The sequence below is a fragment of the Mytilus galloprovincialis genome, chromosome 7 (genome assembly GCF_965363235.1).
Source record: "Mytilus galloprovincialis chromosome 7, xbMytGall1.hap1.1, whole genome shotgun sequence".
NCBI lineage: Eukaryota > Metazoa > Mollusca > Bivalvia > Mytilida > Mytilidae > Mytilus > Mytilus galloprovincialis.
The window spans coordinates 69,909,079-69,925,035 of NC_134844.1; the positions used below are offsets into that span (position 1 = coordinate 69,909,079).

General features: G+C 31.9%; 1 protein-coding gene across 2 annotated transcripts; it reads right to left on the bottom strand.

Annotated features, from left to right (window-relative positions):
* Nucleotides 1–43: 43 nt before the first annotated feature.
* On the bottom strand, nucleotides 44–14,067 carry LOC143083567 (uncharacterized). 2 transcript variants are annotated; one of them, XM_076259827.1, is made up of 8 exons: nucleotides 13,995–14,067; nucleotides 11,042–11,143; nucleotides 9,442–9,738; nucleotides 8,669–8,849; nucleotides 8,058–8,200; nucleotides 6,386–6,547; nucleotides 4,863–5,009; nucleotides 44–2,687 (listed from the first exon to the last, which is right to left on the bottom strand). In XM_076259827.1, the coding sequence occupies exons 2-8, from the start codon at nucleotides 11,124–11,126 to the stop codon at nucleotides 2,389–2,391; spliced, it is 1,314 nt and encodes a 437-aa protein (XP_076115942.1). In that variant the 5' UTR covers nucleotides 11,127–11,143; nucleotides 13,995–14,067; the 3' UTR covers nucleotides 44–2,388. The 2 variants fall into 2 exon arrangements, with proteins under 2 accessions (XP_076115942.1, XP_076115943.1); XM_076259828.1 differs by lacking the exon at nucleotides 13,995–14,067 and adding an exon at nucleotides 13,029–13,131.
* Between the last annotated feature and the right edge of the window lie 1,890 nt (nucleotides 14,068–15,957).

The following is a 15,957-nucleotide window of genomic DNA, read 5'->3' on the forward strand; positions in this document are numbered from 1 at the left end:
CTTAAGCATGCATGATCTATTCAACTATTTTCAGATTACAGACTTTTGACTCAAAGTTAATTTTTGTTTTTGACAGGTATCGTTATCTTTGGTAGGACATCCTGATACCTTGGTCAAGTTAGAGCAACGTAAATAAGTTAAATCAACACTTCAATCTGTGCAATTTTTTGGGGAAATTAATTTTTATATACAGTACACAACAAAATAATCCCAAATTGCACAAGTTAATTATATGTCTGACTTTACTTCTTTTGGTCACTCTAACTTGACAGAGTATCAGAATGGCCCACCATAGATTAGGTCACCTGTTGAAAATTGTATAATCTGGAGTCAAAAGTTGTTATATGAAAATAGTATAAAAATACAGATTCTGTACATGTGTCAACACTTCACTGACAAATCACCATTCACCCTTCTGTTCTGGTAATTATTACTTCAACCAATGAGATTTCTGCCTCTTAAATTGTGAAGGTATGTGTCAAAAGAAAAACCAGAGAATATTAAAGTTGTTTTTAACAGAAGGTACAACCAAGGGTCCCAATCCTTATAAGCAAATAAACTCATCATAGATACCAGGACCAAATTTTGTAAATACGCCAGACATGCGTTTTGTCTAAAAAAAGACTCATCAGTGAGGCTCGAATCCAAAAAAGTTAAAAATGCCAAATAAAGTACTAAGTTGAAGAGCATTGAGGCAAGCATGGACAACAGATCTGAACATCAATCTGTTGGTTAAATATAAAAAAAAAAAAAAACTTGTCGTTAACTACTATCAAATAAGAAATTATTGAAATGTTTATATTAGTGCTAAAAATGTGACATGGTTATAATTGTAATAATTAAAACTTACATTTTGAAATTTTTTTATATGAATCAAGCAGGATTTTTCTGAATATCGCAAAAATTAAAATCGCTTATTAGTCTAAAATGACAAAATGGCAATAATAAATGCATGCAATAATATCTGAATTTACAGTATATATGACCAGTGGAATAATCCACAAGTCATATATAAAGTCTGTAAAGTTCTAAAATGGTGAATTACACTTATGGTAGAAAAATGTTTGATGTCGAAAAGTAGTTCTTTACATATAATACAAAAAAATAAATTAAGATCATATCATATATGTTCAAAGAGAACTATAAAAATATCATATATAAAAATAGAAGTTACAAATTTTGTAGAAAAACATTCAATATCAAATTTGGTGTACAAATACAAAACAAATATGTAAAAGTTACCTATAAAAATTATCAATCTTTCACCCATTTTTAAAAATAAATTTTAAACTAATTACTAGTAATTTTCATTCAAATAAGTTTATATCAATAAATATGGCACCCTAATAAAGATACAAAAAAAATCCAGTATCTTTCTATTTGAAGTGGAAGGTCTGAAGTTAAATAATTAAAAATTATATTTAAATGTTTTAATTTTTCATTTATTGACAATTCAATAAAAAATTAACTGTGGAACATACCGTCATAAAGCAAAATTAATGTGTGAGATTTGGCCTATTTGTAAAGATCAAAGAGAAAAAAAATACATCAAAGGAAAATTCCGCCATGTTCAAATCATCATAAAAACTTCAAATTTTTTTTTACTTTAATTTGTCTTTAAAAAAAAAGGACTTTTAGTATCAAAATTTTAATAATTATGTGACTTTTTCTTCCCTCAATAAATAAAAGATGATGTTTGTCTTGCATAGTTTGACCTAAACAGGAAGTTGTTTGAGTAACAGTTTTTTCCAGGTTGAAACGGATAAGGACAATACTTATCCTGATGCTAAGGGTTATATGTTGAACAAATAAAATTAATGCAATATACCAACCACTGGACTAGAAGAATAATAAAAATTCACAATTCAGAGGTGGATTTCGATGGGTTTTCAAGGGGGGCAGGGGGCTTTTTGGGGGTGAAAATTTGGTTGATTATATAGGGAATCATTGAAGCATGACTGGAGCAGGCCCCCTCTTAGGCAGTCAGTGAAAATTTCTGGATCCCCCACTGCAATTTACCCTTTTTTAGGTTTAACATGATAAGACTTATATAAAAAAACAAAAAATATCCTTGAAAGGTACAAACACGTAAACTTAAATTGCCTTAATCACGAACTAATAAATCTAAATAAAGCAAAAGTTTCAAAGTCAATAAACCATGATTCAGGGGGTGGAGCCAAATAATTTACATGGAAATGAGATATGCCAATGATTATACAACTGCATACCAAATATCATTGACCTACTAATACATTGTTGACGCCGCCAGAAATAGCATACCTATGTCTTGTTTTTTACTCTCTCAAGGCGAGACAAATCTATGTGAGATAGAATTGTTTGTGTCTTGACTGTTGTAAATGAGCACCATGTCTATAAATATAAAAACAATTAGACATTTGTTAACATTTGTTCTTCAGGATCACTAGAAACCCTTCTTCCTAGCTTTGGCAAGCCTTTTTTGACTTCAAAAATGAAATTTGTCCACTTCCTATTCCCATTGCAACTGGTTTCTTTTGGCCAAATAACTGGGTTTATTTTTTTCTTGTCCTGGGAACCAGACAAAATAATATGAGTAACTTCTTTCCCTTTAAATGATGACACACATCTTTCTTCTAAGTCTCCTATTTCTCCAACAACAATGACACAGGCACACTCCTGACACATAGTATCAAGAAAGGTTGGCAATGCTAAAAAAAAGATACAAATTAATACTGTAAACCAGCTTATTTCCTCGACTTTCGCAAGTAGAAAAAAAACACACAAATTTAAATCGTTGCCAATAGGTATAACTTGGACCTTTCCTTTTTCAACGTCATCAAGTATGTATATTTATAAAAAATGTTGAAATTAGATCGCCCCAAAGTGGACTAGAAAGGGCTAAACACCAAATAAAGTATCTCCGAAAATAAAATGGTAGACCAGGTAATTTTATTTTATTTGTTTTATACATACTCAAATTTATTTAGATGAGAGCAAAATTGTATATTTTTTCACTTGACCATATGGTTCTAACAATGAAGAAGATTTCAAACTGTTGTTAAAATTCGCTTTAAGATTAAAGATTTATTTCAATCTGACCAAAATTCTATAGATTCTACAAAGAATATTTGGGATTAAACAATCAATAATTTTTTTTTTGGTATCTCACTTTATCAATTACAACATTTAAACCCCTTAATTATGCTTAATTTGTGTTATATCGTGAATTCATTATTATTTGTGACGGAAGATACAAATTTATTTCATGGATTTTGTGGATACAGGTGAACCAAGAATTTAGATAATGAAAAAAGAACATTTTTTCCATAGGCAGTGTATGCAGACTTTTGTTAAACCATAAAATCAAATATATAAATAAACTCATCATAAATACCAGGATTATAGTACTCAAATATGTTTAATCAGAATTCAGTTGTCACATGACTGTACCAAGTCAGGAGAATGACAGTTGTTAACCGTTCATTTGATGTGTCTGAGCTGTTTATTTTCCCATTTGATAAGGGACTTTCCGTTTTGAATTTTCCTTGGGAGTTTTATATATTTGTTATTTTAACTTTTTTGTAACTATTTTACATTTTTCATTTTAAGGCCTATTATAACTATGAGGTATGATAATTGCTCAATTATGAATGTCATAAACTAACTTAAAGTTGTTAACTTTTACATACTAAATTCTCGTGTATATTTAAAAAAAAAATTGTATTCACACTTTGCCGAAGGTTTTTGTCGAGCCTGCAACTTTTGTTGCAGAAAGCTCGACATAGGGATAGTGATCCGGCAGCAGGGGCGGCAACGTTAGCTAACTTCTTTTAAAAAAGCTTTATATTTTAAAAGGTGGAAGACCTGGATGTTTCATACTTTGTATATAGATGCCTCATGTTACGAACTTTCTGTCAGTCACATGTCCAATGTCCTTGACCTCATTTTCATGGTTCAGTGACTACTTGAAAAAAAAGTTCAATTTTTTTGTAACGTTAAATTCTCTCTTATTATAAGTAATAGGATAACTATATTTGGTATGTGCGTACCTTGCAAGGTCCTCATGCGGGTCAGACATTTTTCACTTGACCTCAACCTCATTTCATGGATCTGTGAACAAGGTTAAGTTTTGATGGTCAAGTCCATATCTCAGATACTATAAGCAATAGGTCTAGTATATTCGGTGTTAGAAAAACTGTAAGGTGTACATGTCCAACTGGCAGGTGTCATCTGACCTTGACCTCATTTTCATGGTTCAGTGGTTATAGTTAAGTTTTTGTGTTTTGGTCTGTTTTTCTAATACTATATGCAATAGGTCAACTATATTTGGTGTATGGAATGATTGTAAGTGTACATGTCTCGCTGATAGGTGTCATCTGACCTTGACCTCATTTTCATGGTTCACTGGTCAAAGTTAAGTTTTTGAGTTTTTGTCTATTTTTCTAATACTATATGCAATAGGTCAACTATATTTGGTGTACGGAAATATTTTTTGATCTACGTGTCAGTCTCGTAGGTTTTATTTGACCTCATTTTCATGGTTCATTGCTAAGTGTTAAGTATTTGTGTTTTGGTCTTTTTTTTCTTAATTTATAACAATAGGTCAGCTTTATTTGTTGTATTGAAGAATTGTTAGCTGAACATGTTTGCCTGGCATGGTTCCTTTGACCTTGACCTCATTTTCATGGTTCATTGATCAATGTTTAGTTTCTTTGTTATGTTTAGTTTATGTGACAGTTGTATTAAAGCTTTATATTTAGGACTATCAACATAATATCAATGATTAGTAAAAAAGGTGAGACATTTCAGCGTGTGCAATCTTGTTTAGTTAACTGCCTATATTGCTCATGGTGTTTTGATTTAATTTTCCTAATCTTACTTACAATAACCAGCTTGTTGATCAATAGAATCAGGCCCAGGAGGATATTCTCGGAGATTATAGCCGTGTAGTCCCGATTTTAATTTTTGCACCTTGTCGTATACTTTTGCATCTTCATTGTATAGTATCATACCATGAAAGGGCTTACCACCTGTGAATACAAAAATACCTACCATTGCAGCTAAAATATATGACTGTATTACAGCCTGTTTCATTGAGTGTGTAGGCAAATGTATTATCTTTGGTTAGCTTCCTCGCTAGCTGAAGCATGAAGTCTTTATTAGGTAAGGTAAACTACCATCCTTTAAGAGTAGACTAGCCAAACAGATAACCAATCTATCTGTCTGTAGGACTAGGCTACTTCGAAAGGAGGGTAGTATACCTTACCTAATAATGACTTCACTGTTCAGCTAGCATGCAAGCTAACCAAAGATATTACCGTTGCCTTCACACTCATTTAAATCATCTGTAAGTACATACAATTTTAGTTTTCTTTTTTTGATTGCTGAGTTTAGTATGACGTCCATTATCACTGAACTAGTACACATTTTTATTTAGGGGCCAGCTGATGAGGCCAACCTCCAGGGGATTAAGCCATAAAACTTTGCTCAGTGCTTTGGAGCACTAAAATTATGCTCGAAACATGAAATCCATCATTTTGATTGGTTGATTTTCGAGTACGAGTAAGAAAAACTGACTCGAAAGTTTTATGACCATGCGGACTGGTGTTGAATTTTCTCGATGCATTGAAGACCCACTGGTGGCCTTTGGATGTTGTCTGCTCTTTGGTAAGGTTGTTGTCTCTTTGACATATTCCCCATTTCCATTCTCAATTTAATACTTCAGGAATTCTTTTAAGTCTAAAATCGTCTAATGTAAATATACAGTAAATGAGTTTTTTTTCTTCATGTGTTTAATATCCCCTTTGATGACTGCAGTTAAGAAAACATGTCCTGCTAGTTAGTTGTCTAATGTCATACTGTATCGCAGGTTATTTTCCCTGGATGTAAAATTTTGTGATTTTGTATTGAATAAGGTAGAAATATTTTGGTGGATTCTATGTTTTTATCTATACCGTTGTGCTTTTAAATTGGTGGATTTTATTTTGGTTCTATCCGCGAAAATAAGCTAAAATTTACAACGCGCGAAAATAACCTGCTATACTGTATCTCAGTTATTAAAGAGTTGAATTTTTATGGTAGATGCTTGATTACAGACTCATGCAGAGTTTGACATATAGTATTAACTTATGCTTATTGTTGACAACTCTCTTTTACTCTCAATTTCTTTCGTAGGGTTGCTGTCTCTTTAACATATATACCACACATTCATATAAAAGTAACTAATGAAGCCTGCCTCCCTAAAATGATTTTTTGCTGTATTGACAACCCATTGGTGGCCTTGGTGGCCTTAGGCTGTTTTCTACTCTTTGGTTGGGTAGTTGTCTCTATGACAAATTCCCCATTTCCATTCTCAATTCTATTAACAGTATACATTTGACATGAACTATGCAAAATAAGGTCATACCTCTCTTTGGTAAGTTATGTGTAAGATGACATCGAACATAACTAATTCTTGGATGATATAGGTAGAAGATTACAACTTTAATGAAAATGACAATACACACTGGCAATAGGATAAACAACACTATCTTTATGTCAACTTTTGTATCTTCTATGGTGGAAGAATCTGAAAGAACATGCATAGAGATAACAGTAATTGGTCTGAGACCACAATTAATTTGTAGTGCATTTCTTTTAGAACATAAATGAAAATTAAAAAAATCCCACCTGCGCTTTCTCAATGAAATTTTTACAGTGTGTTGTACTACTTTTGGGACAAATTATATCAAAACTATAGAAAACTTCATCGGCTCTAACTCAAAATATGGACAATTTTATGTTTAGGGCGTCTTGAAATCTTTTGACAGCTTCTGAAGTGCTAATTTTTTACCTTTTTCAGCTGGACCAAATCACTACTTTCCTTTAAAATTCTGAACCCAACTTTTTTTACAGTATAATTTCACCCCCTACTTACAATTTGAAGCATAAAACATGGAGAAATAAATTTGGAAAGGGAAAAAAAATATTGGCAAGTTACCCACTGTCAATACTAGGGACTAGGGACAACGAAAATCAAGGGATGACAATTGTGGTCTCGGACCAATTGGACAAATATTCAACAAAGAATAAACAGCCACGCCTTTAGTGCATAATGTATACCATTTGCCTATATAGTTATAAAATAAAGTTCCATAACATCTCAATATCAAATCAGAAAATTATAAAAACTAAAGAGTTATTTTAAGATATAAAACAGTCTAATTCTATGAAACTGCTCAAAGCACTTTTGAGTTATCGTCTGAAAACTGGAAAATTACCCATTTTAAATTTATAATAAAATCCCATTATTTAGAAACCTAAAAACTCAAATTTGTAAAAATCTAAAGGGAACTTACGTCAATATGTATAAACAATTCACCAAAGTTTCATTGAAACTGCTCAAGGCATTTTTGAATTAATCAGAAACGTAAAATAACTGATCGGCAATGTAAAATCTAAAATACATAAAAATTGGAAGGAAGCTCACATCAAAATATATAAACAATTCACCAAAGTTGCTTGCAAATTGGTGAAAGTGGTTTTGAGTTGTTCAAAAACTGGAAAATCCCAATTTTTAAATGAAAAAACCCAAAACTCTTGAAACAAAAAAATCTAAAAATTACCAAAATCGAAAATATAAAAAATTCAAGAGTTTTATGCAAATTAATGAAACTATTTTTTTTAGTTATTGCCTGACATGCTGACAATGGATAGATGGAAATGGGTATACCATAAAATGTTTCAAAAACAGAAGTACAAAAATGATTACTGTTAGGATTGACAGAAAACAGTAGATTTCCCTTCGACAAATATTGTTATGACTGATAGCAAAAGTAGTTTTCCCAAAAAACTGATTTAGATTTAACTCGCTCTTTTTAATTTTACATTAAACTTTGACAAAATATTAACTTTAAAAAAGAAGATGTGGTATGATTGCCAATGTAACAACTGCCCACAAGACAGTTTTACAACAATATATAAAAATTTCATTAAAAATCAACCATTTCATTAAAAATCAACCATTTCATTAAAATTTGACCAAACTAATTGCCAGAATTTGTTTTAAGTGTATATCAGTCTCTGTTTATACACAGTACCTTGTTCAAGTAACCATGCACTTAGTAGTTGTAAAGGTCCTGTTTCGGCAAACATTGTACAATTTACATTGATACCAAAGTCTTCTTTTCTGATGTTCAGCAAGGTCAAATTCTTGCTAACTATTACACGTCCATCTACTATTCTGAAAAATATACATCCAAATTATTGAATACAACACTAATTTGTAAAGACATATTTTCTGTTTTGAAAAATTATTCTGACCTCTCTCTCTCTCTCTCTCTCTTCTTTTTGTAAATTTATTGGGGTGTAAAAGCGTTGACCGAAGTACATTTTGTATGAAGCGCTTCCGCGCTTCATTCTAAAAATGTACACACAGTCAACGCTTTTACAACCCTATAAAATTACAAAAAGAAGCATTCAATACTTATAATTACATTTTTTAGCTATGATCATGAAAACACAAATTTTATATATTTTATTATTTAATTCACCTGTGCACTTTACTGTTGGAGTACGTGTTATCATGAGTGAAAAGTTGTATTGAGCAATGCAACTGCTTACGGAATAACACGTGATGTGCAGTTAGCCAATCAGAATAAAATATTATAATGAAACATACATCTAATGTAATTATTAGACTATACCTAACCTCTTCGACAGCTTGCTCTTTTTGTATCTTTCACCACCTGGGAAACGAAAAGATATAAAGTCTACATCGGTGGTACAGTTAGGCTCTCCAGTATCTGCCCTACAACTAAATGTTACATTGGTTCCAATGGAGGCAGTCTGATTGTAAAATGAAAGCTGCTTTACTATTGGTGGTACACATTCTACAAGAAGCAAAAATAAAATTATCTTAATCATTGAACAACACAAAAATACACAAAAAAATTAAACTACGAGTACCATTACTTTTTAAGGTTCTAAATATAACATTCCTCTCAATTACTTTGGTAATGAAAAGTCATCATGAGTATTGACTGAATACTGAAAAGTAATAGGGCTCTTCACAGTTAGTTCGGCCATATTGGATAGGGGGCAGATTTTTTTGAAAGAGGTGGAAATAGTATGAAAGTATGGGAAATCCTATGTGTGTTTCCAAGCAACTGCTCTGTTATAATGATGTTTTCCCGTATTTTTCACACCATCTTTACCTCCATTATGAAAATCACATTTGAGGTCACTTTAAATTCAGAAATTATTGTGAGGTATTTATTAATGCAAATAATGTGACTTAGCTATATAGGTGAGTATTGCATTAATAAGAACTTGCATTTTGATAGCTAAAACATAGATATGTAAAATGTAGATTTTTTTGAAATCACAATAATTGAACTCACTACCTTAACCATTTTTGAAAATAATAACCGCACACAATAATTTCTGTGTTTTAATAAAGATTTATGATCATGATGATGATACCTTGAAAATGGACTGAATAACCTTGACCGTTTTCACCATCAACACAAATGTAACTACCACCTGCAGATGGGTCAAACTGTTTTACAATCAATAATCTTCCTCCATTGTCCAACTCACAGTTCTTTTCTTTTTGGCAAAAAGAAAACGGGTATAGCTCTGGTTGATAATTGTCATGATTGTATGAATGTATGAAATACCATGTAATATTTACTCCTCCTACTTGTTTACGTTGACACAAAATTTCCACTTTGTCTCCATTTTTCCCAGTATAAGTTATAAAGTTAATTGTGTAATTTTCTAAAAAATAAAAATAATAAAATCATTATTTTTAAAGTGATTTGACATACAATTTTCTATAAAAAAAAAACCCCAAAAAAAAAACATTATTTATAAAGTGAGTTGACATACTGAAAATCTTGAATGAATTTTCAAAATTCCCTTTTATGAAAACCTAAGTCTGACTGAGACATAGAAATAGGGTAATTCCTGTATATCTCCATTCTTGAAAGCAATTTAACCCTGCTATGCTGAAGGTGTACATAACTCTGAAATCCAAAAAATTTCACATTAATTTTAATGGCTTGTTTAGAGAGAACATTACTGCATGTTAACCCTAGCAGCAAAAAATTTTGTCTATATAGATATATATTTTAATTAAGTTATCAAAATTAGTTAAACATTAGATAAATTCAATTACAAAATAACTTTCATATCATAGTTGACCATCTCATCGTTCAGATAAGAAACAGTTTTAATAAGGAAAAAAAATCAAGAAAATGCAAGTTGCCTTCGATTGAACAAGCACACTAAATTCATAACAGTCCGAAAACATAAATTTAAAATTTGAGAGTTGATTTCTCATCTTCGTATACACATCTCCTTTAATTCACAAATAAAACTGAAGAAAAGTACAGATAGAAAGAAGTTTTATTCTTGAATAACTATTTCAAATATATTTCTGAAAAGATCAATTGTATAATAGTATATCAGATCAGTCCTTAGTGTCTTTTTTGTTGTTGGGATATACAAGTACCCAGCCACGTCCACTCTATGTTTTTGTTAGATGTATTTCTATTCATATCCATTTGATGAGTTAATCCTTTTTCAACTGTTTTGTATAGTTCTTTCTTATGATGTACTGTTACACCACTGTCGCAGGTTAGAGGGAGGGTTGGGATCTCGCTCACATGTTTAACCCCACAACATTCTGTATATACAGTGCCTGTCCCAAGTCAGGATCCTGTAATTCAGTGGTTGTCCTTTGTTGATGTGTTGCATATTTGTTTTTCGTTCATTTTTTGTACATTTTGTGTGTACATTCATTAGATCGTTAGTTTTCTTGAATTGTTTTACACTTGTCATTTCTGGGACTTTTATAGCTGACTATGCGGTATGTGCTTTGCTCATTGTTGAAAGTTGTAGTGACCTATAGTTATTAATTTCTTTGTCATTCGGTCTCTTGTCATGCTTGTGGAGAGTTGTCTCATTGGCAATCATACCACGTCTTCTTTTTCATATATATATGAAAATCAACGTACTATTTCCTAGTTACTATTTCAAGACTAAAACAATTAATGGTAACCAGTTTATAATAACTTACTGTTTCCTAGTTCTACTTCAAGACTTGAACACTGGTAACCAGTATTAAATAATACTGATAGGAATAACAAATAATGTACTGCCATCAAAAGTCGCTCACAATCTGAAAATGAAATTATTTTTAAATCAATAAACATATTTCCTGCTCACAAGGAAGCTACATTGTATTATACCAAAAGTTCCAAGTGGTGATTAGTTGGAATAATCTCTTTTTTCGGGTTATCATGGTTATTGTACAATATTATATGTTGTATGTCTGACACATTCCATGTGTCAATTCTCAGTTTTACTATGTAAATATATAGTAAAATTCAACATTAATTAATGATTAAAATGGGATCTTTAACCTTGCTCACAAACTTAGTAACAATATCTGAATACATTTGTATGTACAGGCAAATCTTATTGAGAAAAGTGAAAGATATGATGTGAATCAAATTGTTATAAAAACAAAACAAACAAATTCTTAGATCTGCAGTCAGTGCAGTGACATCACAACATGTATAACTGACCAATCAATGATTAGCATTTGTGTTATGTAAACAATGTTGAGAGGTGATGCGGAGAAGAATCCTCTAGATTTTCCATAGACTTCAATGCAAATTAATTTAATTGATATATATTGACACCAGTTGAATCTAGTAATTTTACCCACTTAATATTGTTAAAGACACTATATAATATCTCCATTTTGATTTTTATCATACTATATCCTCTGGTTAAAAAATAATCAGCAATATAAATAATCAGTTATCACCTTCAAATAGATGAAAAATCTAGAGGAATCCTATCTGCATCACCCCTTGAAAAATTTAAATGCCAGGATGTCCGGATCTGAGAATACATTACCTTTCAGCAAACTCCCATAATTAGTTCATAACCATCATTTTATAAAAAGAAAGTGTGTCTCAACTTTCTATCAACCTCCCTTAGCATTATTGTTGAAAAGGAAAAAAATTAAAAATGTGTCTCAACCAACTGTTTAGTTGTTTACCTTAGATGCCAGAATAGTTATCTGATGTGTAAATTTATCAATTATGTCCTGTATTTCGAGGGCTGTAATTGGGGGGGGGGGTATTTTTTTGGTAGGGGTGTGCCATTTTTGCCTCAAAAAATGGACCCATTTTAATATAACATTCACTGAAATTCAGTACCTATAGTTATATAGATATTTAAGAAAGAATGACCTACATGTATACTTATATACAATATTTAAAATATATATGATATTTTTAAATGTCAAATACTTCCATGCAGAAAGGTGCAAATTTAATCAGATTTGCAGAAGAATAGATTGAATTTATGTATGATATGTAGATCATACCCCAAATCAATATACAGTTATCAAACGTGAATGCATTTTAATATAGGATGTCATTAAAAAGGAGGGTCATTTTGAAATAAAATCTCGCAAAATTATGACCCATATTTTTGGCACATCCCTGTATACCCAATAAAAGAAATTCCCCCCCCCCTGTGTATTTTTGATGCATGACAATAAAATGATGGTACTGGTAGCAATAATTAACTGAGACCTCTGACGAATAACGATAAGGATAGTTTGACGAATCACAGTAAAAATTTAATCAATTTGATGCTAACAGTTGCTGAAAATGACCATTTGACGCCTGGTGGTATAGGGCATTACTACACCATGTACACTCTATTCCAAACCTCCCCCTTTCACAAATTTTATGTTCTCAATGGTTTTAAGAGAATTAAACATGCAAATAGTTATCAGGGTGTAGATTGGGGTGACAGTGGGCACAAAATATGACAAGAGATTAATGGACCAAAAAATAATGAATAGAGAATTGTGTGCCAAAATAATGAGGAAAATACACGATAGAGAAAAATGAAATGAATAGAGATGATAATGCAACTGTTAAAATATAAACAAAACAAAAACCATTTATAAGTTCCTTTTTAGCAGTATAACCTAGCTAATATAATTCATGAAAATTTCCTATTTTAAAATTTTTCCTCACCCACATAAGCACAGTTTATCCTGGAATATTACATTGTATATATGCATATCTCATCATGATCATTGTTGTAAATTAAAACATTGAATAATCTATGTACAGGAAACAGGAATTAACACCAATTGAAAGTAAACGATTACCACTTTGCACTACACAATATAAGTGTTTAAAAATCATGTAATTGTCAACTAAAGTCTGAATACATAATTCAGCAGTATAGACATTTTTACAAAGTAAAGGTTGATTGTTGTTATAAAACGGTATTTGTAAGGTAGATAATGGGATTTTTAAATAAGATCCGTAGAAATTTTTAATAATTTGTCAAATTGTAGTTTTTATCATGCTTTTTTTTCAAATTATAATAAAAATTCTGTGTCTCCTCTCTTTTTCTCACACAAAATTGTCCAGTTTTTGTATAGATTATGCATGGCAAATAACATGAATAATTATGACATCTGGCAAGGCTATTTTATTTTATTTTTTTCTGGTACGCCTTCCTAGGTCAATTATGAAGCCTGGCAACATGGGCAAGGCTATTTTAATTTTTTTCTGGGACGCCATCTCCTAGGTGATAATTGAGGGGGGATAGGAAGGGTTCTGATCCCGAAATCCCGGGCTTAAAAACACGAGATCCCGAAATCAAGGGCTTAAAAACATGAAATCCCGAGGTCCCGAAATTCGAAAAAAGAAAAGAATTCCCGGATCCCGAAAGGGTCAATCCAGAAATCCCGAGCTTAAAAACACCGATCCCGGAGTCCCGATAAAGGTCCTATACCCACTCATATCTATTCTTTGGACTAGGAAAATAGAATTTAAGTAATCAATTAACCAGTTGATACATTTTTCTGTATGGAAGTCTGCTATTATGGTGGAGACAGCATAAGAACTCGTAAATAAACACTGATCTGACACAGGGCTTCTCTGTTGGAGTAGATAAACCAAAGAAATATCTGCTAATAAAATTACTACCTTTCTAAATTTTGACGTGTGGTACCTATAAACTTGTCGAAAAAGGGAAAGAAGCTGTGTTTTTATGTTTACCTGTTTACCTGTACTGCAACTCCCTCCTATATCAGGAGAACCACCAATCCTAGAATCGGTGTAATATCACTAACACTGTTAAAATCCTCTGGATTATGTTTAAAAGATAAAACTTTTAAAACTATAAAAGAGATATTTTAAAATTATCTCCTCTGGGGGATGTGACCCTATCACCATTATTTACACTATTCTGGTATGAGGGGGGATAGGAGGGGTCTTGATCCCGAAATCCCGGACTTGAAAAAACGAAATCCCGAGGTCCCGAATTTAAATAAAGCAAATCCCGACATCCCGAAATCCGAAAAAAAGGATTCCCGGATCCCAAAAGGGTCAATCCCGAAATCCCGAGCTTAAAAACACCCGATCCCGCAGTCCCGATAAAGGTCCCTATCCCCCCTCTGGTATATACACACTAAAAGACGTCCGTCATTCAAATATAAAAGTTGTTCTTTCATATTAAAACGGTAAAATGTAAAAACACTATATACAAAAAGTGTTCTATCTTTTGGTATGTCCCTTCTTTTCAGCTCGGTATTTCATGCTTTTGATTACTGTTCAATTAGTATTATTGCCGTTGCTGGAATAGTTTATGTTTCTATACTATTCTGTGCATTCTCATTTTAAAATCTAAATTTTGAGCAGTCGATAACTAGCTGGCACAAATGTTCATCATTGGAATTATTAATTCCTGAATAAGATCCTCTAGGTTTTCTGTCCATACCTCGCTTATCATATGTAGAAATTCATCTCTAATATACTGTAGCTTAGAGCACTTTAGTTGGAAGTGAAGTATATCTTCATTTTCCTCTGCACATAACTTGGCTGGCAAATAGGCGACACATGTCCATTGCTAAATTTAGCTCTGTGATATTGCAGGTGTATTGTCCCTGTTGCTAACTTTGCCTTTAAGGAGGCAGATGTGATGGCATATGGATTTGTGCCACAGCTTTTCCATATGTTATGTATTTTCCCTTCTTTGACATTTTAGTAATTTAGGCGAGCCAGAGTAGATTTTGATTTAGCTTCATTTGTCATTTGTTTTATACAGTGATCACCGACTGTTTTATTTACCAGATTTTTCCAAAGTTGTTTCCCAGGTGGGTTTATTATCATATGGCGATGGTAGGTCATACAACAGTTTTTGTAAACCAGCTTCCAGATTGTAGAGATTTTGTTGCTAGCTGTCCTGATGGCTAATTTTCTTTCAATTTAGTTTTCATTTCTTATGATATTTCCAAAAGATTTGAGAAATCGTTGATGTATTTCTGATTCTATGGTAATCCGTCCAAGTAGAAGATGTTTAAATCTACTCTGCGATATGTGCATCCGTTAAATTCTTCATGGGAGCACCCGAAAATAACACATAAAACACAATACAAGTATTCTTTGTTTTATTATCATCAGAGACATATAATACAATTGTATTATGTCTCTGTTATCATTGATCATCATTGATCAATTGAACTTTATATTGTTTAATTTTATCATTCGCAGTAGTCCAAATAATTATGACGTCTGGCAAGGCTATATTTTACTGATATTTTTTCTGGGACGCCTTACTATTCCTTGTGTTTGTCATGTTTTAACTTAGTAATAAATATAAATTCCAGCCTAACTTGACAAACGTTAAAATAAGTTTTAATTTATTTCAGGCTGTTAGTTAAAGTTTTTTTTTTATAGATTTATAAAAGATGATGTGGTATGAGTGCCATTGACATGATTGAGAGAACTTTCCATCTAAGACATAATTTGTATAAAAAGTAAACCATTATATATAATAGGTCAAAGTACGCGTGTCTCCAACACGGATCATGCATTTGGCTCACAACGAACCGTGAACACTGAAGCTATAATAGGGAAAAACACTCATGAACCACACCAACAGGCGACA